Source organism: Aythya ferina, assembly GCF_964211825.1.
Source record: "Aythya ferina genome assembly, chromosome: 7".
NCBI lineage: Eukaryota > Metazoa > Chordata > Aves > Anseriformes > Anatidae > Aythya > Aythya ferina.
Genome location: NC_140302.1, coordinates 24,424,881 through 24,452,173, shown reverse-complemented (window position 1 = coordinate 24,452,173; position 27,293 = coordinate 24,424,881). Strand labels below are relative to the sequence as shown.

General features: G+C 51.1%; 1 protein-coding gene across 5 annotated transcripts in view; it reads right to left on the bottom strand.

Annotated features, from left to right (window-relative positions):
* Positions 1-273: 273 nt before the first annotated feature.
* The window catches only part of SUFU (SUFU negative regulator of hedgehog signaling), an 83,930-nt gene continuing 56,910 nt past the window's right edge, over positions 274-27,293 (bottom strand). For 2 of the 5 annotated variants that reach the window (XM_084526267.1, XM_084526266.1), the window contains exons 9-12: positions 22,119-22,253; positions 20,498-20,636; positions 8,159-8,227; positions 4,966-5,462 (exon numbers count right to left, since the gene is read on the bottom strand). In XM_084526267.1, coding sequence (XP_084382393.1) covers positions 5,373-5,462; positions 8,159-8,227; positions 20,498-20,636; positions 22,119-22,253 — 433 coding nt within the window. In that variant the 3' untranslated portion in view covers positions 4,966-5,372. Of the gene's footprint in view, positions 4,885-4,965; positions 5,463-8,158; positions 8,228-19,800; positions 20,181-20,497; positions 20,637-22,118; positions 22,254-27,293 lie in introns of those variants that run through there. The other 3 variants (XR_014695103.1, XR_014695104.1, XM_084526268.1) reach the window with 3 other exon arrangements.

The following is a 27,293-nucleotide window of genomic DNA, read 5'->3' as shown; positions in this document are numbered from 1 at the left end:
CCCCGACATTCCCCCATTCCCCTCTCTGCCCTTAAAGGAATTTATTGAGGAGCACAAAAAGGAGCACAAAAAGAGAAGGACACCGACAAGTATGCAAATACCTTTAATGCACTTCGGATACACGGGAGGAAAAAAAAAAAAAAAAGGTTTAGTGATTCACAAAAATATTACAAAAGTCACGTGCAGGCGGAACACACCCAGCACCGCAATAACCATGTAGGAATTTACATTAGAAACTAATATAAAATATTTAAAAACCTCTGCTAGTTTAGCTTTCCATTTGTTTTTTTTTGTCTTTTATATATATAAAAAAAAAAAAAAGGGGGTGGGGGGACAATCGCACACGCACACCGGGAGCTGCGGGGAGCTTCGCCGCCGGGCTGGGGGCTGCCCCGGATCCCCCCGGCCAGTTTGTCTTTGCAAAATTCTGCAGGAAACCCCCCAAAAACGCAACCCAACCCATGGGCAGCACAACCCGCATCCCGCATGGATGTAGGGAAGAGCCTGGGCTGGAAGGAGAAGGGATTCGAAGGGCTAAAACCCCGCGCTGGGTTCGGAGCCCCGGGGTGGCCAAGAGGGGAGGGCAAAAGGGGGCACCGAGCCCCACCTGCGCCCCAGGACCCCGCACGGGGCTCCCGCAGCCTCGTGTTTCTGTAGGACCTACCGCTCCTGCATCCCGCGTGGTGTTTCTGTAGGACCTCCAGCGCGGTCCCTCCCACCCGCCCCGCGCGGTGTTTCCGGAGCCGCTCAGCTCCTCGCAGTTGGGCCCCGGGGACAGGAACAAAGGAGCCATTTTCATCTCCAGCCTCGCCGGGAGAGGAGGGGAGAGGGCGAGGGAGAAGCAGGGCAGCGTTTGCAGGACACAACGAGCGGCAGGAAATCTCCCTCCGGCTCTCTCGGAGGTCCCCTCCGCCCCGCTCCTCTCACCTCTTCCCCTCCTGCGAGAGGGGAGACGGCACGGCACGAGGCAGGGTGCCTGCCCGCGAGGCCGAGCTCGAGACACGTTTGCAACCCTCCGGCTTTATCCTCCGCTTGAAATTTTGGACTCGTGTCGAACACAAGGCTATTTTTCTTTTCTTTTCTTTTCTTTTTTTTTTTTTTTTTTTTTAAGGGAAAGAGAACAAGCAGGCACTGCACAACAGAGAAAAAAAAATGTTACAAAAATAGTAGGTCGCTACAGAGCTCGTTAAAAACCACAACGGTCCCAGAGACCTAAATTCGGCTTTAAAATCTCGGGACGTGAACCCCCCCCCGTCCCCGTCCCCGTCCCGGCAAGCGTGCACTTGGAGCTTGTTTGGGATTTGGGCTGGCTCCGGGGCAAGCCTGCTTCGATCCATGGGGACAGACACATGGAAAGGGGCTCCCGGCTGCCCGACAGCTCGTCTGCCCCTTGCAGCGTCGCTCACGGGGAGAATTAAGGCACAATATACACTCGTTTGGGGGGCAGCCGCTAAAAGGATCAAGCCTCCGGGGTGCGGAGGGGCTGTCGGTGCTGGCAGGGGGCTCCCACCTCATTTGGGGTCCCCGATTTCATCCAGCTAGGGGAAAATGGGATGTGGAAGGGTGGCCTCCAGCCTGAAGGGCTTCTCCCCACCTGGTGTGATGCTGCCTTGCCATGGCCAAGCCCCCGAGCAGCCCTGTCCTCCAAACACCAGCCCTACAAAGCACACAACCAGCCAAAAACTTTGTGGTGAAGCACCCTGCACCCCCCTCAGCTCCTCTCACAGCCTCGAGACCCCGCAAAGGCCCTGAACGAGCCCCAACTGTGGGTTTGGGGGGGGCTGTGGGTTTCGAGGGGGCTGCCAGCCCGACCCCAGCACGAAACCTCTCTTTAATCACGAGCTGAGAAGGAAAGTAGTCCTGGCTTTTGGGATTTCTCTCGTTTCAGGGCTGCGGTCACACGTTGGACTTTTCAAGGCATCGCGGGCCTGCCATAAGGCTCCTGGTGGTTGGAAATGCCCCTGCCTACCTGCGCCGCGAGGCTTCTCCAGGAGAGAGAAAACCTGGAGCCACTGATTTCAAGCCCAGATCGCTATCTCTGGACAAAAGACGCCTCGCAGGTTTGGGGTTTCTGTAATCCTGCTTCAAACCTCCTGCACAATCTAGAGCAAAATCAGCACCAAGCAGACCTGCACGGGATCTCGGCAGGTTTGGGCTAGAAAACACCGCGGCGTTTATTAGCGCTGCTGCATTTCCCTTGTCAGAACTATTCCGCTCACTAAAACACGGAGCTTGCTTTGCCATTTCCTTCGCACACAGACACGTCCTCCTGCCCCGAGATGAAAACATCCAGCCTCGAGATCTCTTTTCCTTGCCAACGAGTGAGGCTCTGGCAGGGTCGCAGACCTGAAGCCGATCAGGGGAGGGATGTCCTGCGGGTGTGCAGCTCTTCCAACACCGCACACCACGCCACTTTCTGATTCCCGGTGAGTGCTGAGAGGCAGCAGCGTGACCTTGGAGCTTCAGGGTTGACTTTCACCGGTTTCTCTCCTAGAGTTGGCCTCACGATAAGACAGAGATTTCTATTTTAGCAGTTATTTGTCTGAGAGTTTTCCCTTTAGCTAAGTAGGAAGATTTCCACTTCCTTCCCCTCCAACCTTCCCCTCAATTGTTATCTGGCTACCGGCACAGATCCGCGAGGAAGCGTCTCCGAAACGGGGATTTCTGGCACGCCACCTGCTCCTAACTCAAATACCCAGAGCTACACATAAATACGTGGCACGGAACAGAAACACACACACACCAGGATACCGGGTGGGTTTTCGAACGCGTTCTGAGTGTGCTCCCTCTGAAGTCAATGAAAACCCAACCCAGAGCGTCTGAGGAGAGCAAATACGACGAGGGAAACATGCAGATAAGCCAGGCACAACCGGAGCACGAGGCAGCCCGGAGCAGCAGCAGCGATTGACCTTCCGAACGTCCCTTCTGCGCTACGACGTGGATTGGAGGCTCCTTTTAACGAGGGCCAGCATCTGGAAACGAGGAGGAGCAGCCAGCAACGTGGCAGCGAGCCAGCAATGCTGCGGGCACCCCCAGCAAACCCTGTCCCGGCGCAGTCCGCGGGCTACTGCTGCCGGGTGGCTTTGGGACAACGCTGTGGCCGCTGCCTTTGCTCCGTTCCTGACGAACAATCGTCTGTTTGTTCATTATCTGGCGACGGGACGCTCGGGTGCGTTGCTTCGGAGGCTGGACCGCTCAATTTTCATGCTGCTCCCGATCCACGGTGTCCCCTGGATACGCATCGAGTGCGGGAGGCTCGGGTCGGCTCTGTGCGGGGCAGGACAAGGAAAACTGGGCAGGAGATCCCGGGGATGAACGCAGGCTGCCACGGCACACACAGCACTCTGGCTGGCACACGCAGCTCTCGGAAAGTTTGTTCTTTCGCAGCAGGATTTGAAGATGATCCGCTGAGTTCAGACTAAATGACAGCCTCATTTACATGTAAATTGCTTTCGTAGCTTTGCAGAAGGGAAGGTTCTGCCGAGCAGTGTTGGCCCCTGCATTTGGCCTGCCTTAAATTATAATATAACAACAATTATAATAATACAAACGCTACTTTGTACACAAAGCACGCCCTCCCCTGCAAACCCTGGCATGCTTCGGTAGGTCCTACAGCCCTCTAGTCAATAATCACCCTCTCTGCACGGAGAGACACCGAGTGACTTGCCTGAGGCCACAGAGGGATTCTGCAGCAAGTCCAAGGAAAGCTTTGCGGCTCCTAGCTCTGCTTCTTGACCAGCGTTAACCAGCCTCCAATATATGCAAGAAGACATCAAAGCTGACTGTGCCAGGAAGAAATTAACTCCGAAAACAAACAGAAAACCAACCCTGGGGTACCAGGAGGCCTCCTGGACTTTGCTGTTTGATCAGGGGAGGTAAAGTGTTAAAAGCTTTTGTTCTACTTGCACTGAGATCACCCGACAGTTGCGCATACATCGGGAAGAAGGAACGGCCAAGTCAGCTTGGCGGCAGAAAGGGGTGGAAGAGAAAGCTGCACCTCCCCTGCCGAGGAGTGAAGAGTTGCCACCGAAAGACAACGGGCAGGGAAGGGCCGGGGGAATACGTCAGGGACAACCTGCAGCAGCAGCGGGGGGTAAAGACGCAGTGCTTCGCTTCAGCACATCCCCAGCGGCCGGCCTTGCAACGCGGAGGAGACGCAACGTGATGGTGCAAAGACTGCATCCTCTGCACACCACCTTGTGCTCCGAGGGGGAGGCCGCGGGGAGCTAGAGGACAGGGTCTTTTCAAACCGATCCCGATGCTCCACAGTCCAAATCCACGCGACAGGAGGGGCACCAGCCGCAACAAGAGCCGCTGCAGCAAGGCTGAAGGGGAAAACGGAGCTGTGCTAGAGCCCAATCCTGCTGGAATGAGAATAGTTGGATTTAGTGAGGCTGAGTCTGCCTTTGCTATGCCAGGGCAGCGGAGATCTCCGTTTCATATGCTTTCAAGCAGCCCTCTGGATCCTGCAGAGCTGCCTAAGTTACCCCTGTGAACAAACGGCTCTTTCTAGCTTCTCGAATTCTGTACAATAGCAAGGAAAAAGTACTTGACAGTATCTCTTTAAAGATAAACACACTGTAAACAGGAGATCTCCCCCGCCCCGGTAGCTTTCTTCCTCCTGCCTGTGCAAAACCAGAGGTTGCGACCTTCCCTGGGGTTCAGGCACAAGGACAGGATGCGCGAGAATAAAGTTGCCTCTGTTTGCAGCGATACCATAGCTAATAGCACCAAGACCAACACTTAAAACATGCCTAATTTGAGGGCAGGGAGGATCTGGGTTTGTTTTTCTTGACTGAACTAGAAAGTTCATCTTTAAATCTGTTCAGCTTCAAGCATGTGAGCTTTTGGCCTCCTTTAAACAGGGGAAATACCATTCCGTTTCTGAAAAGAAAAAAAAAAAATAGCACATGGAAGAACAGTTCTGCAGTCAGTAAAAGTTTGGCTAACAAAAGGACTCCAGAGTCACGTAAAGAACATTTAATCCATGGATTATAGGCTCGCACCTGGCAGAATGCATGTGTAAATACAGGCGTGCAGAGCGTCTACACCCTGGGCTAAGGCAGAGGGGAGTTCTGTAGCTAGGAGAGAGAGAAAGGGTTCTTACTACTAATTTTCATAGTTAAATATTTCTCACTCGCACTCACACATACGCAGGCTGTTCCCAGAGAGCTCAGCCTTGGGAAGGATAAAGGAAAGGGCTCAGTTCGGTCTGGGCTGGTGCTGAGGAGCTCCTCTTCTGTTTGCAGTGGTTGTGCAGCAAACTCTTTTATTTTGCAGGCAGAGTTTTTACTGCATTAATTATCCTGTGAGTCACTGGGTAATGGACAGTAACTTGGCTCTCCCAGTCGTTAGGAGGGTGTAATTCAGCTCTAATGCAGCGGGTTGTCGAACACAGCATCTGGCAAGATGGAGACTTTCAGTTTCTTTTCGGGCCAGCTGTACTCCTTTGGAAGTTTAAACTGTTAAGACAACACAGAGAGCCGGTTAGCATATATCCCTGCAACCTCATCCCCAGGAAAAAAAAACAGACTTGTTACAAAGGCAGGCAGCCCCACGTTACTATTATTATTTAAAACAAGAGGCCACTAGGAAAACATTTCCCCAGCAGTATGTTTTGGACAGCAGTGGACATTAGATAATGTGGCCTGTGCCTCGGCTGCCAAAGTAAAGTCAGGAGATTTCAGCCCCTGCATTGTTTGTTTCATCGGATGGATTCCGGAGGCTTTCTGCTCCCATCACCATCTCCCCTCCCTGATCGCACCGAGAATTCCCAAATCTCTCCCTTCCCACCTGACCACATCCCTTTCCCTCCAGGACCAAGGAGACCCTGTCGCAACCGTGTGCATTCACACAGAGCTCTCCAAAACAGCGAGGGGGGGTGGGAGGGAGGGAGGTGGACCCGAACCATCACAGGGGCCATCCCCAGGCATTAACATCCCCGCAAGGGTTAACGTGGACCGGGGTTGACAAGTGCTGTCCCGGAGCAAGACAAGCTCCCCCTCAGTGTCACTTCAAATCTTGTTCTGGCTGCTGAGCCGGCAAAGACATGCCTGAGAGTGCAAGCAGGCCAAAAAAATGCAAACAGGCTAGATGTGGAGCTAGCAAAGGCTTCAAACCCTTACGTGGCAGCAGGGCAGCTGGTTATCTGCTGTTCTTTTTGACGCTTTTTCAGGCTAGAGATCTGCCCCAGCCAAGGCTGGCTGACAACCACTGCTGGGCCAGCATTTCAGGCAACCCCACTGCTTGGATTGATGGTCCTGAGCACATCGGGGACAGCTCTGGAAGCCAGTTTGCAGGATGATTTTGTTTCAAACCGTGCTGCACCCATGGCACAGCACTGCCCGATGCAGCAACAGCCCCTGACATCCCTAGGGCTCTCCCAGGGAGGAATCTCGCTGGGATCCCACACCATCAGTGACAAACGGACCTGGAGGCAGCTGCTTTGGGACCACACAGCGATCCTCTCCTGTGTGAGCCCCTCTGATGGGGCTCCGTACATCCCAGAGCTGGTGCAAGAGAAAAATGACCTGCAAACAGTCCGCCTTTATCCCATTAGTTGTCTTTTTTCCCATAAAAGCCCCACTCTGAAGGATATTAACCTGCTCAGGGGCTTGGCAGGATCATTCAGGACAACAGCTACCACAAACTCCTGCTTTGTCTCCTCTGGGGAGCATAAATACACGTCCCACACAGCCCAGGGGATCCTTCTGAGTTCAAGGGCTAGGGTACACACAAAATAAGCCGAAGCTACCCAAACAGCTAATTTCACTTAACACGGGCAGCTCGTGATGCAGCGGAGGAAAGGCTTTCCTCGCAGCGCCGACGGGGCTTCATTCAACCACATGAACATCAGCAGGAACCAGCCAGGGCTGCTGAGGAATGCGTGAAGTTGGCCCAAAGCGGGATCCTGCAACTTACAAATCCTTGGAGGGACCTAGATGCTGAAAGATCACATTTCACCTCCGGCATTTTTTTATTTATTTATTTTTTTTTCCCTTTTCGTAAACAGCGGCGGTTCCAGAGCGCTCCTCTCGGAGAAGCCATCCTTTGCCTTTGTTTGTTTTTCGTTTTTGAATTTAGCAAAGCCCCAGCAGCTCGGAGGCGAGCGGCCGGCTGCCCTGCCAGGAGCTGCCATGCCCAGCGCCTTCGCCTCTCAGCGGAGCCGTGCGGAGCCTCAACTGCAGTTCAAGAGCTCCCGGGCTTCCATGTCACCGGCAAAAATGAGCTTTGGATTAGCTTTAACTGGATAAAAGCTGGCCTGAAAGTCCCTGCCCGGCCAGCAGCGTGCTCCCCTCGCTCACGCAGCGAAGAACACCCTGGCATTAAATCAGCTCCGGATTAAATAATTAGAGCCCTGAGATTTTTTCCTTAGGGGGAGGGGAGCGGGGCGAGGGATGGGAGGGCTGCTCTGCAAGCCAAGGAAAGTTTCTTTAGAGTCTGCAGGGAGCTGTAAAAAATGGGATTAAAAATATTACATGTCATTTCTGCCACCGCTCTTTGAAGTCAGGCAGAATATTTATATGGCATGCATGGGAGACAGGGTGTTAAATGTTCCCCAGGAAGAGATCACATGGCAAGGGGAAGTTTAGCACCGCACAGCAAAGCTTTCTAAAGCTCCCTGGGCTGCTGCTGCAACGCTTCCAGGCTGGTGATGGTCTTTTGCACATTGTGCACTGGCTTACAGGGGCGGCAGGTGAAGGCCAAGCAGCAGACGTGAAAAACTCCCCCGTCTGCTCCCCAGAGTGGAAAAAGGAGGCCCCCAGGACAGATTGTTCAGCAGCAAATGTGCTGCCACCGCTTCCAGCCTTCCTGAGAGGGGAGAGGAGGTGTGTTGGGGGCTGCTGATGAGGACGTTGTTATCCACAGCACGGAGACAAACCCTGAGACCCGGCCCCGGGGCTGCACCGCCTCGATACGGGGTGCTCAGATACCGAGCTGGGAACGGTGCTGGTGGAAAGGATGCTCAGCACCTCCCTGAACACCCGCCGCTGCCCTGCACTTCTTGCAATCCCTTCTCGCAGTGCCTTCCTTAGCCCAGGGCAGGTGTGAAGGTCTAGCAAAGCCTCGAGCCTCCAGGGCAGGGCTGGATCAAAGCGAGCTGCAGCGCTGCTCTCTGGGGCAGTGCACGGAGGATGCGGGAACGAGGCAGTCTTACCTCCTCCGGAGAATTCAGATCTTCTAAATCTTCCAGCATTCTCTCTACAAACTCTTCCGTCAATAGGATCTGCAAAGGAAAAGACAGCCGTTTATGCCTTTGTACGCCTGGTTTTAGCTAATTGCCAAGCAGCAGAGCAACTTTTACACTTGAGCAGACCGGACCAGCTGACTCCTTCCCCACGTCCTTCTTTCCTGCAACACAAAGGTTTGAGGGCAGGAGCTCCTAACTTTGCCTCTCGCCTCAACCGCTGCAAAAAAAAAAAATGTTAAAATTATAAGGCAATCTTTTTTGACCCTCAATTATCTTCCTAAGTCTAAAATTAGAGGCTCGGCTTTAGACAGACGGAGTGGGGAAGGAGGAAAAGGGGTCAAGAGAACAACTGCTGGAGAGGCAGTGGGAGACAGAGCTGCTTTCATCTGATTCCTTGAAGTGAAGCTCACAGCTGAATTAGGAAACAGCAGTGCAGTGAGAGCCTGAAACCTGTGCAGAGCCAGAGCTCTGGGCAGGCAGAGGGCTCTGTCTGGCACACCGTGTTTAGACAAACCAAGAGCCTGTGGTGGGAGCTGATGTCCCAGGACCCTGGCTGTGGCTCTCGGGGACCCTTCCCACTCCTTGCCAGGACAGCAAACACGAAGCAGCCCGTGAGAGGGGCTGCTGACAGGCCGGGACGAGGCCAAGGTCCCCATGAGGCCCAGGTTGCAGCAGTGCCTGGTGGATTACCCCCAGTTCAGCCTACAGGTCTGGTTCTTCCCCACCGCTCCTCCTTTCCTTCCTTCGCTCCACCCTTTCCTCTGTCCCTGCCGCCGCTTTCCATCCCGAATTGAGCACCGTCCCCAGGCCCCCTCCTCACCCTGCCCTGGCCCTGGGGAACTGCAAACCCTAAATCCAGATCTGAGAGCCACGATGTTTCTGCACTGCTCTTCCCTTCTGCCCTGCCACCACCGCACACTGATTTCCCTGGGGGTGAGGGAGCTCCAGCCTCCCCTCTCCATCACGTTTCCCTCCTTGCTTAGCAGGCTTCGGGCCAGGTTTTACAACCGAGCCGCTCAGCGTGGATGCAAGCAGCTCCACCAGGCCCCTCCGCTCATACCTCAAACCTGGAAAATGAATAAAAAATAAAAAAAACAACCCTGCTGCAGCCAGCAGCCAGGATCTCGCTGCTTTGGACACGAGTCTGCAACCTGGCACCGCTCCGCAGCCTGGCGAGCTGAGAAACGTCGCGCTGAAACGCGCGGTGCCACCGCAAACTGCTGCAGTCTCCTTGCAGGAGGCTGGGACCGCTCTGCCTGTTGGACTGGAGGCACCCGTTTGTTGGCTGCCTGCACGACGAGGAGGAAGGCGGCTGGCCGTGCTGGAGGCAGGAGGGCGACCCGAGAGCTCAGCAACCGGAGGAAGAGCTGGGTGGGGAGCCGGGGCCGCGGCGCGGAGCCGATCGCTTTCTGCGGAGGTGCAGCCCGCAACGGGGCGAGGGAAGGAGAACGATTTGGCAGGCACCGAAAGGCACAGAGCAGCCGGAAAAAGGAGGAGGAATTGGTATTCACAGCAATCAGGCAAGGAGGAAATGAATATTCAGCCCGCCACGGATGAGCAAAAATGCCAGAGGCTGGGATGGGTGAGGGAGCAGGAATGAGGAGCCGCGGCTTTGGCAGGGGAACCAGGCGAGGAGCAGAGCAGGAAGACCCCTGGGCGCTCCCAAGGTGCCAGAGGCAGGGGAGAAATGGGAACCACGTGTGCGAGGCAGCCAGCTGCAAATAGGCTGGTGGAAAACAAGGCAGGGTGTGCAGGGGTGAGCAGCAAAGGGTAGAGAGAGTGAAGGGGGGACAGGTCAGCTCTTGTGGCTAGCACCGACCTGGCGAGCGATCCCCGGAGACGGCCGAGCCCCTCTGCAGCTCGCTGCCACCCTCCCGGCAGGATTTGTTAATCCAGCTGAACAAAACCCAAATTCCGCTGATCTAGCGAGCCGAACCGGCTCCCTGAAGGGCCTGACAAGTGGATCGGGGCAGCCGTCTGCGGCTCAGCTGTCTCAGGGACCGTGTCGGTGGGATCTCGGCGACGGCAGCCTACGCTGTGCAGCGCCACGGAGCAGGCAGAGGGAAGATCACAGCGCCGTTCTGCCAGCCCTGCACAGACACTTCACTTTGGTGGAGGGCAAGCGTCTACGGCTGCAGTGACAAACCGCTGCAGTGACATTCCCGCAGCGCGTCACTCGGAGCCCGTCCTAAGGAGCCAGCTGCAGCCCGAGTCAGAAAAAAAAAAATACCCCAAAAACCTGACTGCCCCGTAGAGCTGGGGGAGCCTGCCCTAATTCCTGGAGAAGAAGGGAGTCTCTGAAACACGGGTGCACACGAGCTGGTCCCTCGGCAGCACTTCTGAACTCTCCTGAGGATGCAGGGAAACGCAGGTGCTCCCTGCACAGACAAAGCTTTGAAGCAAGAAGTACAGCCATCCTGGATTCGCATCCAGACGAGACTTCTCCTCTGAGAAGCAGCCCCATTTAAACAGCCCAAGAGCATTAAGGTCTTGGCCATAGATCAGGCTGACACCCACACCTGCCATCAGCAAAACCAGCTTCGTGCTGGTGAGCCAGTCCTTGCTCCTCGGGAGGAGGATGAGAATAAATCCGATCCCATCTCAGCTTCCCTCGCTCACGATATTTCAGGTTTCCAGTTCTTGCAGCATGCCTGCTCCTGCACAGTATGATACCCCATTACATTAACACACACACGTTATATGTGCATGATATTAAAGGTGACATTCCCAGCAAATAAACATGACAGACTGCCATTGCTCTAGGCACCTAATTTAATTTCCTTTGGGATTTAAACCTTAGAAGCTCAAATTAAACAAATAGGCCCTGTTCACTTTGTATTTCAGACCTGAATCTAGAGTTTTCCTCTGATGCTGTTAGCCGATCTTATCAACAGGACACTGCACAGAGATCATAATGATGAAGCAGCTTTTTCTCTCTGCAAAGGAAAACGGAGCTGCAGCTAGGGGAAAACTCTGCGAGCTGGAAGGCAAATGAAACTCTCCCTAAATGCAGAGAAAGCCTTCTTCCCCCAAAATCCCTTGGCCATTGCTTTGTGATGGAGCTCTCCCGAGCAGCAGCGGGTGTCCCCCAGCGCTGCAGCAGCTTGGTGCTCGCAGCTCGGTGTTTTCACAGCTCTGTGCAAACATTCTTGCCCGCCCGGCCTGCTGAAGCTGGTTGCAGGGTGTAGCTCAGCCTTTGTGATGCCTGTTTGCAGTATGCACAAGGGAAGGGACATTCCCTGTGGTGCTGCACAGTTCTGCTTGCATCAGGATCTCGGTGAGCTGACCCGGAGAGGCCCAGGCAGATGCCATCCCGTTGCTAGCAGATCCGTGCTCCATTCCCCACGCGCTCTGCGTCTCCGTGAATGCTGCTAATGCTGCAGGTGCTTGGAAGAGGATGACTCCCCTAAAATTACGTCCCTATTTTCTATCACAGGGCCCTTCCATGCAGCCAAGGCTAAAAATTTAGGTTCTGGTAGCCGCGTGTGTCCAGGCGCGTTACGAAACACCTCGCCAGGCAGCCTGGTTCAGGTGGAGGCGTTCGGGGAAGGCGCTGGCTCCGAGCATGATGTCTCCCTCTCGTGGCAAGTCCCACCTGAGCCTGCTGAAACCTGCTTCTTACCTACGGGACTCTGCTACAGGTCAAGTGAAGGAGACGGCGTGGAAGCGTTCATTGTTGAAGCTTCCATGCCCGCAGATAGTTGAGAAACCTGCGTCGTGACTCCCTCCAGGTAGGCAGCTGCGGATGCGGGGAAACAGGTGAGATCTGAAGATGTACACAAGGTCACGGGGCTCTGGAACAGTTCATCTGACTTTGAAAGCTGTGCTTAGTAAAACATTAAAGACTTTACAGTCAGCTTATAGGTGCCATACACACCTAGCACCCCACCTCTCGCTTCAGGGTTCAACCCCACCACCAGGACCTGACGTTCTGTGACCACGGGTCACGCCGATGCTGATAGCCCGGCACATCTGGCAAGTTTCTGGTCAAAGATGACCCTCAGAAGCTGAGTGTAGCCGAGCTGCAGCTCTGCCCAGCTTCAGGGAACGCGATCTGTCCAAGGCAAGAAGAGACTGACCCGGGGACAATTACGCAGAGATGCTTTAGCTGATAATAGCCATTTTTCTTGCCTACCTCGAAACAAAACCGAACGATCCCACACTTTGCCCTAGTGCTTTGTTTGCATTAAACATTGCCACCAGCTTTTCTAACAGGTTTGTCAAAGAAAAGAAAACGTGTTTTATTAGATCTGGACTTAGTACGGAGCTGGCTCGCAGGGCTCAGCCCGAGAAGGTGGGGACACGTCGCAATAAACCCCTGTGCAAATCCCAACCCTCCTCAGCCACTGCCCATCCGTACAGATGCTGTGCCTGGAATGGGTGGAGCCGCTGTACCCTAAGCCGCGTGTCATCTGTTACCTCTGCAAATACCCAGCAGCTTTTAGGAGCCCTTTGCCCTAAAATCGTTTCAGACTAATTCCTGTCGACAGCCCAACACAAAACGCAGCTAAGGCGTGTCAGCCTTTCCCCCTGAACTTAAACGTCACCCACAAAACCCCTCACGAACCCTGCTTTGTGCCACAAGCACCCCCCAGCCCATCTCTCTGCTGTCCCCTTGGCTTGGCCGTGTTCGTGCTGCCTTTCAAGTGGCTCAGGGCCTTGTCACCACGTCCTTCTACGCTGTGCCCAGCCCTGGCACCGTCTCCAGAGCTACCAGTACTGCAACAAACACCTTCGATGGGAAATTCCATTCTTGCTCTTCCAGGAGATTCGTAACCCTCCATGTCAAGGAAAAACATCCACTCGCAGATGCCTACGGGACCCTATTGCTTCACAGCGCGATGTTACAACCCCAGAAGAGGAAGTATAGGATGAGGCTGGGAGATTTTGACCTTGTGGGATCTCTCCATGATGTTCCCAGCTTCAAGGCTAGTCCCGGGGGCTCCTTGTAGCCCAGCCTGACAAGACCAATCTTGCAGACAGGGCTGTATGCAGTGAACACACAAAGTTGGGTTCAGCTGGAGAAGGTTGGCAAGGGAGCCAAGAGGACAGGCAATACCCATGCTTTCAGAGTGAAAATTGGCCAGAAGAACGGGCATTTCAGGGAATGTTCTGGGCAGATGAGAGAAGAGCTACGAACAGTAGCCAAAATGTACTTTGAGTAGCAAGGGAGAGGCATTATGCTGTCGGAGAGTCAGCCAGCTTAAGAAGGATGGAAGAACTTGACTCATCTACAACTAGCCTGGACAAAGCACGAGGGAACACGCTGCAAAGGGTTGATATGGGAAGGATCGTGATGACCTAACGGGATGTTTAACTTCTAATGCAAGCTTTTCCTGGCATCTCACGAATTCAGATAGTGAGAAAGAAGAACAAAAAAGGGATATAAAGCTATGAGGTTTTGTGAAGTGTTGGGGGGAAGACGATAAACTTACTGGAAAGCGTTAGCTTAGGTTGTCCTAGGACTGACCAAGAATTTGGGGAAAGCCACCTAAAAGATTTAGAAAACGTTTTTCTTGGGACAGATAACATAAAGCTGTTTTGGGGAAGAGCAGGTTGTAGTTGGACGTGACTGAAGCCAGTTTGCGGGCACTGTCCTTAAACTCACCAGGCTAGGAACAGCACATCTAGTTTTGGGCACAGCACATCTATTCAAGCTGGGGAGACCAAAACCCATCCACTACCACTTCAAAAGAGGACTTGGCCCATAGCTGCCACTTACGGGCGAGCATCTCAAGTACCAGAGTAGCTCTTCCAAAAGTTCCTTTGAACCTCTGCTGCTGCCATTATGCCAATGTGCATAAATGATTTAACATGTGGTATAGCAGAGAGAAGAACCAGATGTGCTCATTTCCAGGGGAATGTCCTAACGCTACCGGAACAGAGTCATTCTCTTGTGCTGTCTCTGTGACTAATTCAGTGTTTTATACGATGTGGAACGACTCCAATTGGATGAGCTGAGGAAGAACCAAAATACCCTATAGCTGTGGTGCCCATAAAGCTAAGAAGTAGAAATAGGGGTTGAAATAAAAGCAAGGGGATGGAACATGAGTTTCTCATATCCTGGGCGAGCGTTTTGTCCCCCAAACACTGATTAGAGAAGGCAAAACTTCTGACAACTCCAGTTCCATTCTGCAAAACTAGATTTTGTTGGGGCTGTTTTTACTGAAGAAAACCTTCTATTTCTGGTTTCATTCAACACAAAGGGATTTTTTTTTTTTCTCCTTTTGGTTTCTTTAAGGCTTTTGTTTCAGCAAGAAAAACTGAAAAATATTTAAAGATTGAGCTCGGTCTGATCTTCTTTCCCAGATTTTTCACTTAGGTTGCCAAACCAAAAGAATGGACCGTCCCCTCTGACCCTGCTCACTGCAATCTCCCCCCACCCTACAAGTGCCAGCACAGATAGCACATGTTGATAGCTCCCGAATGCTGGGTGCTTCCCACAGGTTCCAGGTACCTATCCTGCCGACAAACACGCTTGTTTAACATTTTCTATGAGAAATTTGACCTTGCTGTCCTAAACCTCAACTTATTTTTCCATGCTGGATGTCTTTTTTTGTTGTTTTTTAAGGGTTTTTAGGGGAAAAGGAATCAAGTTATCTCAGAGAGGTGTTTTGGAAAACCTATCTTTTGGCAGTGCTAACAAATGCAGATCATCAGTTTGTTGCAAACAACTGGAACTACCCCTCAGGAGGAGGGCTACGAAGATTAGCAAAAAATGCTCTGGAGGTCAAAGGAGTCCTTCTCTCCATCATGAGAACGCTTTGCCAAGACAGAAGCCTCTGGAAGTAAGTGTTTGCCCACAGTCTTTCAGAGAAGGGCAGAATAATGAACCGAAGAGCCCTTCTTCACTGAGCATGTCCTTGCCCAAGACAGCTCTCCCCCAAACGCAGGGCAGAGGCAGCTAAATAGGACTTTCCCTTCCAATCATTCCTCCGAGCGATGAGGAATTGCTATGGCACCACGCACATCAGGACGAAAGGCAGGGAAACTCTCCAGCGCTCTCAGCATTTCGGCTGGAAGTCAGGCAATGTGGAGGAGGAGAAGGAATTTGCCAACTTGAATGAAGGGGAGGAGAGAAAAGCAGAGCCGGGCCAGGATGAGGGGAAGACAAAGACACAGAAAAACAGGATGGAGGGCAGACCAGAGGCCAAAGCCGGAGGCGACACAAAGGGTAGGGAGACGGGAGCAGGACCCCGTTTCCACAGCCTCAGCATCCACACAGCGACTGCTGGACGCTGCAAAGCCACTGGCACAGGAGGCGAGCAAAGCGTCCTCCGGCAGGGGCTGGTGCCAGAGGATAACACCCCACCGCAGCTCGGCTCACGTGGAGGCAGACCTTGCGCTGAGAATTGGAGGGCGCCAGCTGCAAATGAACCATAGCCTCCATCTGCCTAACAGCATTTGTTTTGAAACGGAGTAAATTACCTGGAAAAAAAAAATAAAAAAAAAATCTCTACATTCAGAGACCAGCAATATGAGGCACAGAAAACTTTGGAAATGGCTGAATAGAGATTGCCTGCGCAATGCTCATTTGGCCCCAGCGGACGTCTGCATCACGAAACAAATCTGTAATCACAAGATCGCCTGCAGTTTTTCTCCCACAAGACCTCTGCCCTGCTCAGTCCTCAGGATGGTTCTGCTCACTGAATGCAGCATTAGTCATCATTTCTTTTCATTATCATTCAAGTTGTTTGCCTGTTCCCTCCTACTCTCTTCCCCTTTATTTAGTATGCTCCATCCGACTACTGCCAGCATGGATTACACTGGAAGCACCTAATCTTACCGTCCTTACTGCTCGCACAGTCTCTGACGTGCTCAGCCTCACATTTCTGCGAGGCAGGGAGCGCTCCTCTCCGTGCAGCAGATGGGGGAGGGAGCTAAAAGAAGCTGAGACCTGACAAAGTCTCCGAGAAAACCTGTAAGAGCAGGGGGCTGAACATGAGTCGTCGGCTCCCAGGCTGAACCCTACACCCCACAGAGTTCCCTTTCTCTCTCCTGACCTGTAAGGATGAATTTTAATATCTTCCTGAAATTGCTTCTGGTGTTCATCTGTGGTGCTGGAATGCTTGGCAAGCACTGAATTAATCTTCACAGGATGACTGGAAGGTTTTCCTTAACAGACAGGGGAAAACAAGCGAAGAGGAAATTGAGTCTGAACGTCCACTTCTTGCAGGTGCCTGCCTCAAGACTCGCAGCTCCCCGTTCTCCAGCCCACTCAGCACTGTGGGGCACAGGGGATCTGCAGCAGAATTCCTCCTGGCCTCGGGTGCTGCTGGCAACATGGATCAGACCTCGGGACTCGAGCTGGCTATCCAGAAAATAAGGAACGCAAACTCAGTTGCCACCTGTGAATATTTTAGCTTAAGAATCTAGAATAACATTGAGAAAGAGCAGAGTAATAGAGGCAGGGCCAGGATCCAGTTCTCCAGGGTAACATTTAACAGGCTTCACCATGGGACTATTGTGATTTTTTGCAATTACCTGCCTCATTCACTACACACCTTCTAATTCTGACAAACAAACGAAGTGGAAGTCCTACAGGCGAGAGGCTACCTTGCCCCATACTCCTGATTCATTCCCAAAACACGCTGTACGAGGCAGGCATACCTTGTAGAAAAAAATAAATCTAATCATTCAGTTAGATATGGCACTGAAACAGGCATACGTAACAGGGGCAAGACTGTTGTTCAAATACTTCTGAAATTCGGTACGCTTGATTTTGCAGTTAACGAGGACTCGTTAACTACAGGTTTGTTTTTACTGCACCGTATTGGCTCGTATGTCGGAGTTTGCAGCAATATCTGATGCGTAACACGCACGTTGCACATGATCAAAGACTCGACTGTCATCTTCTTCCCTAGAACAATGACTGCCTAGAGCAGCAGGAGCAGAAATTATCTGAAGGTAGTGTTAAACAACCCTCCTTCTCCCCTCTGGGGAGAGTAAGCAGTCCAGGTGAGCAAGGTAGGAGGGGAGAACAGTCTGCTTTGTGCTAGACGGGCAGAGAGCTCCACATAAAAGCAGGGGAGCTTTGCAGAAGCATGTCCTGACTCCCATCACTGGAGACTTAATGATGGTAATTCCCAAAGGATGATGCATGCTGACAGGCTTTGACACAAACTACCCCAGGATAATATTAATATGTATTAAAGGCTCAGGCAACTTTATTGGGTCGGGCTTGATCAGTAACACATTTCAACAGAGCGTCTCTATCATCTGCCTGAGCATAAGTAAGGGAGGGAAGGAGAACACACGCACGACCTCACCTTGCTTCGGGTAGGTTCACAGACAAACAAGGCTGATCTGTGATGGACTGCGTGCTTGGCACCGCTCAGACCAAGGACCTGGGACACCCCACCACGAATACAAATGGCTCTGTGGGGCTGTTACTGTCGGTCTGTGGGCATGATCAACATCCTTAACCCCCTGACACTGGGCCAGGCAGCTCCTGCACAGCCTTTCGCCGTGCATCTGGGGCATCCACCCCTCGGGAAGGAGAGGAGAGGAGGCTGGGGGTGCTGAGGAGGCAGTGTGGGGACACCGCTGCCACAGCACTGGGGGAAGGGGGAATGGAAGAAAGAAGGGCGGAAGCCTTTGATCATGTGTGATGTTAATGCAAGTGTTACACATCAGAGACTCTGCCACAGTAACTAGCATATAAACAGGAGTCTAGTGTTAACAAGGAGGGCTGCTTGAATATGTTTGTATGTTCCTGAGTCAAAGCAATTTCCCTATTCAACAATACATGACACGGTGGAAGAAGTTCAGAAATAAACCAGCCTGACATGCTTAGACCTTTAATAGAATTTAGCTTCTTAGAACTAATTAAATGTTACTTAAATGAAAAAAAAAAAAATTCCAAGTACTTGGGAAAGGTGCCAATTTGACAGCTCTGGAGAATGAAATAATCTAATCATCCCCAGAGCATGGGCAGCAGCAGGACAGGCTTCCCCTAGTAACATACCTCGAACGTGACCTGGAAAGGCTGTTGATAGAAATGGGGGCGTACAATCATCGTGGTCTAATGACTTTTCTGCTGAGGCTGCTAAAAACGCTCCTGCCGAGCGCCAGCTGCCTGCTAGGAACGGCGCCGGGACCTGCCAAACCCCTGTCACCCGCTCACCGTCCATCAGGCGACCCTCAGAGCATCGCTCAGCCCGGGCTGATCGACTGACCCACCTCGGACACTCTCCATATGAGCCCAGGAGATGTGAACAGGATTTGCTGTGTTTAATCTGCACTTTTGGGCTCCCACTCGGGCCCGAGAGGAGCCAGCCTGCTGCTGCATGGGATGGAGGCCGGGATTTTTGCTGCCTCCTCCCCGGGAGGAGAGAGGCCTGCTGTCTCTCTTCCTCCCCACGGTCCCTCCGTTGCCGTGCCTTTGCAGCAAGCCTCTGCATTGCAGCGCTGCGTTTCAGGCGCCAGCTCTCCTTGGAGCTCATCGCCGTGCCTGGGGTCCCGAGCGAGGGAGGAGGCAGAGCCCCTCCGGGCCTCGCTGCGAAAGCTTCGTGGGGCCTGCCAACTCGGCCAGCCCAGGCTGCGAGGGGCTGAACCCAACGCAGCTCGCCTCCTCGGAAATTCTGCGCACCACAATTTCTTTTGCCTTCTGAAGCAAAGCCACACGAACCTCCCTCCTCTGCTCCCAACACCACAAGGGACTGCCGAGCGCAGCTGAAGCCTCCCGTTGCATATTAAGCCAAGAGCCTCAGACACTCCCACATGTATCTCACACAGCCGGGTGCTCCTCCTCTTGTCCCAGGCTGCTGCTGGCCTCCCTTCCTCCCCCACCCGGGCTGTCCTCCTTCATTCCCATCACAGGATGGGGCAAGAGCCAGCACAAAGGCAGTCACGTCAGAAGAGAAGATCCGATGCACTGACCTTGTGTAGGAGACGAGCGAGGGAACTTGCTTCTCCCTTCCCTGCAGGAGCCAGGAAGTCTCCACCTTTCCCTCCCACCTACTCCAAAAAAAATACCTAATTTTTGGTGCCCCGGTGACAGCAACCAAGTTCCTAAGGGTTAACATTAGCTGCTTGTCTGAATGGTGACCTAATTATTGCCATTCTTCACTCTTAGAGGTTACCTGACTACTCCACACATCAATACATTTCAAGATGTGATGTAAATGCAAACAAACACTCTTATGTTTGGAGTTAACACAGTCACAAGATCCCGTGTATCATGTGTTGGCAAGCACAGGAACCAACAGCAAATGACCCACCCTTAAACCTGACTGTTTGCTGTTAATCATTACAGGAGCGTTGCACTTTCCAGCCAGTACAATCAAAGCACGCAAGTTCTTTGAAAATCCCTACACGAGATGATTTCAGCCAAGATCAGCTCCTTTACAAGTCGTACAGGCTTCAAGGTATGATGTCCTCCAGACATACGAACAGAGGCAGTGGAATGCCTTGAAAACAAGTCAGGGGAAGGTTAAATGCAACGCTGCAATGCTAAAACAAACCTCTGCCTTAAAAGCAGAAGGGGAGGCAGGAATGCCACAGTAACAATGAAGGCAGAGAGGCACTGCATGTATACAGTCCCTCAGAGATAGGCTTTTCTGCACAAACACATTCCCTAAAGCTTTTTTTTTTATTATTATTATAATTATTTTTTGCAATATGTTTATAACTGTGAAGAAATTCAAGGTTAGAACAGTGCTGAGCCACCATATCGTTAGTGCATCACTGGCTCCGTAGGGCTGACCCTCAACACCAAGCAGATGGGGAACTTCCAAGGGAAATCTGGTGCAGAAAATGTGTGGGTGCTTCAAGGAACCGCAGACTCTCAAAGAATCAATAGGAAAGAGGTATAACTGAAAGAGGCTGCACTATCTGTGCTGCTCTGCTGTAAAGGACGATGTAAAACTGAGGTCCTGGCTCTGTAGGATCAAAGTCCCACAGCTTTCTCTTGAGATCAGCTTGCTACTCTTCTGCCCTGGCTCCATTCTTGTTTAGGTCATTCCACTCTGCCTCCCCAAATTCCTTTCTGGAAGAAATCGTGAGTAAATACAGCCTGCAAAGTGTTTGCTGACTCCAGGAAATGGATACTACTGTATTCACAGATGATTTTAGAACTTTCCAGCCACTGCATATCAATTTGAGCTCCGTTAACATAAATTGTAACATCTCACCATTATTTTTTGAGCCCATAGTCACTGAAAATATTACCCCAGAACTATAAGAAATGTTGCAGCAAGAATGAACAGGTTTGTTACACTTTTAAGCCACGTAAGCCCTTAGCAGGATCACTTTTAGGACACTGTAAAGGAGGAAGGGAGAGAAAAAGGAAGAAGGCTCTCTCACTTGTAACCAAGGTCCATGTGCTGCATAGGGGTGCTCTTCTGTTGCAAATGCTCCTTCTACTCCCGTTGATACAAACGTGATTGCTGTGTCCCCTGTAATACTTTTATACGTAAAGTGCCGTCCATGTAAGAGCCTCCCCCTGGGGAATAAAACATGCATGTGAATTAAAAGGCTGCGAGCAGCATTCAACAGACTGATGAAGATAGATCACTGTGATACAGCACTACAGCTTCTGCCATCAGCATGGAAGCCATTTGAAGGCAGCAACTATTAATTTTTTTTAGGAATATGTGACTGATTTGCTTCGCAAAGCCCGTCACAAGTCTCCTTCTGAGGCAGGGAGCTCTCCCCTACCTCCCCCCTCAAACTCAGGGCCTTGTTTTAGAGCTCTATCAGCTCACCTTGGTCCCCTCGCATACCTATCCCCATGATGAGGCACTGATGCATGCATGGGCAGGGCACTGCCAGCCTTTCAGAGAGATGAGAGCTGCAGGAGAGAACCCAGACTCCACATCACGTGGCAGGGTCTAAGCAGGCTCATCCGTGGGACCAAACTTACCGACGGTGACAATGCCCAGTAATCCCCTGGGACGTGACAAATGCAACCTGCGTTAATTATGCATTTCAATAAAACGTCTAGAAGATACACACACGTGATCATCTATAGCATCAATTCCCATTTTTTCACTCAGTGCTTTCCGTGGGGACAACCATGCCTCTGGTATTTACGCTCAGAGACTCTGCATTACAAGCATGCCTCCAACATGCAAGAAGGAAACCTTCAGGTAAGATATATGGCACCTAACAGCAGTCACAGCTGCCTGATGAGTTACTGCTGGTCAGCTGAGCTGCGGTAAGTGATCAGGACAGACTGTTCACACATTTGTAATGTAAAATAAAATATGTTTGTGTTAACTGTCCCACTGGTTTCTCAACAGGCACAGGCAACCGTGCACCTGCTGCTGATAACTCTGATACCACAGGCACGTAACTCATTAAGCCAAAGTAACTCAATCACCTGGAACCGTTTGTCTTATGCTAACGACTACAACATTTGCCACAGGTATTTTTTAAAAATAGCGCTGATTGAAACTGTGGACGTCTAGAAAAGTCACTTGCAGTGGTATGCAAAGCCTGAACCTTTGAAAGATAAGGCATAGGGCGTACACACCATGTTCTGTTCCTTCATTCACCAAAGTGCCAGAATTTGACTAAAACCACACTTGCATGCATAAACTGACTGCAAATGGGCTTTGTACAAATACTTGTGTCTGAGTCCATAAGCCATAGTTAACAACTCAAGGGATTTCTTTGACAGAATATGATAAGACATCTCTCCTTTATCGTAGTTGCCAGCATTAGACTAATAATAATAAAAGCATACTAATCCTGTCCTGTTTCAGCACTCAAAATACACTGGAGGACAAAAAAAGAATGAGAAACAGTCTTACCACGACGAACACACATGCAAAGAACCATCTGTTTTTAATGTGTTTTGGCAAAATTATCTCAACCCTGGCCTTTAAAGACCCATTGCATGCATGCCTGTATGGCGAAACAATGCCACAAGGCAAAAGCTGCGTGTTAGTTACAAGCTGAGGAGGAGGACGGCCTCTCTCACCTTAGACAGAGGGGAATCAGAGCTCCGGACTCTTGGTTGAACTTCAGGTGTACACTCTCCAGCTGTCTCGTGCGGATTAGCTCGTGAGGAATGATAGCTGCTGAGCTCTCGCTTTCTAAACTGTCCTTCCGGCTTCTAGGAGGAGAGAGAAAAGAGATACTTAGGGTCCCAGTGCTGTGTGCCACTGCTGCTGTGATTCAGATCGATTGTGCGAATGCTGAAGGACACAGGAGCAACCTGTTAGGAAGACGCATCTGTGTTTTCATCACCCTACAGAGACGCAGCCTCTCGCAGACTACCAGCCCCAGCATGCAGCTCTTTGCCTTCATTAGACAACCTAGGATGTGAATAGGAGCCTCATCCCTTCCTAGTATACAAGAAAAAAATAATAATCTGGGAAAAACTGGGGCAAAACTACACTCTCCAAAGCCCAAACCAGTATAAAATAGCTTGGAAGAATTAGCAGGTATGCCCTCCCTCCCCCTTTTGCTCTGTCTTCAGGTTATTTTAGGCAGTGGCCTGTGGGAAAGGGTCAAAAAGTCTCTTGTGCCCTTGCTGAGTATCTTTAAGGTCTGAGGCACGCCTACAATTCTCTCCAAATTATTTCTTTCCACAGTTCAACCAAAAGGTTTTGAGAACTCTGTTTCCACCAGCATCAAGACAGCCACAAGATGGATTCTGCACGTGACGAGTAGGACATCTGCAGATTGCCTTCCCTTTGAAGCAAGGCTGCTTTAAGACAACGCAGCTTTGCTTCCTATTTATTCATTTCTGCAAGGCCAGCAGCATGTCACGGAGCTACGACTAAAGGTTATGTTGTTGCATGATTAGGAGCTTCGCCAGACAGAACCCTCCAGATAATCAAGCAGGTGTATCTCAAAATACTTGACCATAAACACTTTATATGTTCAAAGAGCAGTTACTTGATAGCCCGGAACGAAGAAGGCAGAACACAGGATTTACAGTTTTTGAGGATGACACGTATTGATGTAACATGCCCGATAAGTGACTTATATTTTTGTGACCCGATGTTCCATGTTCACTTCAAAGAAGTAAGACTTTGTGAAGATCATTTCTGTACAAGAGAATCACCAGAGGATCGGAACAGGGAAGGCAGGAGAGAGCTGAAAGATGCCACATAGCAGTGTGGTTTTATCTTGCCAGACAGACCAAAAACCAAACGAGGCTACCAGGCTGCATTTGGGAACACTGCTAAAACACGCCCAGATCCTTCCTCCACCCAAGCTGAGCCATCTTGAACGTACATCTGGAAAAAATTGTAAAGAAACAGCTTGAACTTCGTGAGATCACACCTCTACTTGACTTTACATTTGGGTGTTGTCCCAAAATTACTCCCATCCACCACACACATAGTAATGCGGTTCAGAATGGCTTCCAAAGCAGATCAGCCTCCAGCCCCTGCCCCGTCACCTAGTCCCAGGTGAGCCTTCCTCTAAAATGGGGTACGAGCTCAGCTCTTCTATCTCACCACGCCTTCCTGAAAAGAAACAGAAACGTGAAGAAAAAAAACAAAACTAAAACAAAACCAGGGCAGCTCAACTCATCTCCCTGCGAGATAAAAACTCTGAAACGTGTCCTGTGTTCTGCCTTTGCCACACACAAAGTGTAATGGCCTCGGCAAGGACACAGTAGGTCAGGACACAGCTTATGCACGGGGTGGGCTCTGGGCTGTCAGTCAGCCAAGTGTCAGGCTGGTGGGTTAACCCCGAGGCAGAGACACAACATGCTTTGTAGTCTATAGGTGGCACTTAAAGCTGTGTTTAATCTACTTCAGCAAACATTTTACAGCTCTTTGTAGGTGGGGTCTTCAAAGAATGGAGTGGGCCAGCATTTTGCAGGCTGATTACCTGAGAAGTGCACGGTTGATTAATGATCAGTTGACCTTAAGCTAAGCTTTGCCTGAACTTCCTTATCAGATCTTATATACACAGCGAGCTGTGGGAAAGTCAGCCTGTGGTCTACCGCTTCCAATCATTCATTTATCAATCCCTACTAAAAGGGTCAGCCATTAGCAACGCATAGTTTTCAAGCCATAAGCTCGCACTGAAATGCAGTTGCGGAGTTTATGCACCCTGGAGTAGATCAGGAGTTACACAGAGACGGTGCCCTCCTCACCTGGATTGCCTAAGTGCTCTGGGCACGTCTCCTACCACAGCGTCCCAGGCAGTCGGTGCCGTAGGTTCGTGCTGGAGCAGGACAGACTGCCGGGGGACGGTTCCCCAAAACCCCGGGCTCCAAACTCCTGGAGCCGAAGGTGGGTTTTTCGGTTTCCACCACGCGAGCCAGTGCAGCTGCGAGCACAATGGGGCTGCAGTCCTGAGGGGAAACAGCCTCCGGTTGTTAATGCAATAATAGGAATGACGACAATATTCTGCAGGCAAGGGGCAAAGCTTTCTAAATCTTATTAAAACCAGCAAACGCTGTTTGTCATTACACACTCAAGAGAAGATGTTGACTAATGTATAACTCTCAAACGGAACTGTCATGACTTTAAGGCTGTCAATAATTATGACTTCACATTAATAAGTAACCAGCCCTTCTGTCAAAAAGGTGAAGGAGTGAAGCAAAATGGTAGTTAATTCTTTGAATGACGTGAAATTATTAATCCTTTCCACAAAACTTTTCCGAAATAGTCACGGTCTCCGTGTTTCTTTTTTTCACTTTAGTGGAGCTCACACGATCTCAGCTATTCAGAGTTAGGGGTGAAACTACAGGAGCAGAAAGCAAACCACCTCCTAGCTAAGCTATCCATTTCTAAAAGGAGTTTGTGGGTGTGTTGGGGAAGAAGCACAACACATTGAGAGGTGATGGTGCACCCCACGGGCTTGTGGCACCTAATTTTCGCCTCAGCAGAAATCGCCACCGCGGGGCCTAGAGGTGGCCAGTCCCACCGCCCCAGCGAGGGACCCCAAAGCTCGCTGACCCAGCTGAGGCCCTGCTGTGCTTTCATGAGCATCCTAAAAACACCTCAGGAAGGTGGTGAGGGGGGCACGGGCACCCCATGGCCTACATCCAGCCTGCGGACCAGTGCTCAGACCCACGCGGTGGCTGAGGCGAGGCAGTAGGCCCGAACGTCCCACCGCTGCCTCCGCTGTTGTTATATCCCGGGATATGCAACTTCATGACAAGAAAACAGACAAAAGCAAGATCTGAAGGGTATCTACAGGCTTCAGCTTGTAAAACGGAGATGATCAAGTGAAAGAAAGGTGCTTGAGGAAGGCCACAACCGGAGCTTTCAGGCTCTGAGCATGTGCAGGGACTCTGCAGGACGCATTAAAATTCCCCCCCTGGGAACGGAAATCCTTGTGCTTACTCTTCCAAAGGGTGATAGCCCAGATGGAGGGTCAGCAGGACTTGTAGGGCGTTATTAATAAGATTAGAGGTCACGTTGTAACACGCACTGCCATCCACAGCTTGTACTTTTCAGCTGTAGAGGAAAATTTAGAAAAAGTTTGCTTTCTAACACTAACATCCCTGGTTTTACGACTGTCAGTTACCCGTAAGCCTTTGCTTCCTCCACCCCGTCACCAAATAAATCAGCAGCAGAATTTGATGGAGTTTTATTTGTTATGACTAAGATCTAGCTGACTATCACGTAAAACGTTGCAAACTCGGTCTATTCCAGATTTAATACTTCATCCAACCCACACACAAAAAATTCATGTTTCTCAGTGTCCAGAAAAAACAAGTCTGCAAAAGCCAGGGCTGCTGCATTAGGGAAAGCAGGAGATTTAAATGGAAGCAGCATGCCGGAAATGCCCCAGTTTAAGGACTGCACATCTAGTGTTTTGTGAAACTGGAGGGGAGGTGGAGGAGATTAAAGCGCATTTCCCACTGATTGGGAGCTTGTGGGAGGTGTAAACGTGGGCAGTTGTCAGATTAATTCTTTAGATGATTACATTCTTTTTGTTTCTTTAAAGCTGTTTGTAGTTGGGTTTGATGTCTCCTGTTCTGGGCAAGTGTATTGCTGCAGTTACCAAGGTGACTTTAGCTGACTTTCAACTATTTTTTCCAGCTTCGGTTTCTACCAGTAGTCTGCTTCTGGGCGGAGGAGAGAGAGAGAGAGAGGAAATTATGTTTGGTTTTGTTTTGTTTTTTAATTTTGTGAATGCTGATTAGCACTCTGTGAACTTAACCAAAGTCATACTTGATTTTTAAAGCAAAGTTTTAGGGAGAGGGGTGGTCAAGCTGTTGCAAAAGGGTCCAACGTGGACCGCAGCCTCCCCAGACCTCTGCCCAAAGGGAAAAAGGGCCCGAGGAGACTACAGGTCCCAGCGTGCTGCGCTCCTCCATGGGAGCAGCCACACGCTGCAACCTGCAGCCTCCTGGGGGCCCTCTCCTCGTATTAAAGACGAGGGTGGCTGCAATCTGCTTAATTTTCTGCCAATTAGCAGCAGCCCTTGGGGATCCTGGAGAGTGGCCAATGCAATCAGCGGGTTGCGCAAAGTTTGGATGTCCCCTCCTTATAAGTCATGTTTACGGCAGGCTCCTCTCGAGCAGTCCCCATGGCAGTTATTTTATGGGATTCAAGAATAACCAGATCGGATTAAGAAAGGTTTATTTATTCTTGCATTTGCATTCCGCTTGATGATCAGAGCGTTTGATCTCAGGGATCTGTCACTGAAGGAGGTCTCAATTCCCTTCCAAGCTCTGTCACTGACACGGAGAGTAATTCCTCGGCGTTTCCAAGTCACCACCCTGGGCACTGAGCTCACCAAGGCCAGGCTCTTGGAAGCTGTCCACGGCAGTGACTCTGTAAAACTGGGTGCCCACCGCATTGCTAACCCGACCTGCAGCCACTTCTCCTCGCTTCCTAGGTACAAACCCCAGCACCACGAGGCAGCAGACACAGAGCGAGCTTACAGCAGCTGGGAAAGAAAGTCTGCCTGGCTTTTTTTTTTCTTCCTTTTTCCCTTCCCAACTGGGGCTATTTCAAACTTCCTCGCTCCCTAATGAAGATATGGTCAAAGATCACTTAAGCGTCGGCAACCTTCCAGTGTCTTTCCCACAGTTTCCCCTGAAGGGCAAACCGGCAGTTGTGGGAAAGAGCCCCGAGCATCTTGGCACACGGCGTTAGGGACACGTCACGGAGGCACGGAGGCAAGTGCAGAAGTGGGGGGGACGCTGCTGCACAGTTCCTGCTGTGGTCGCACG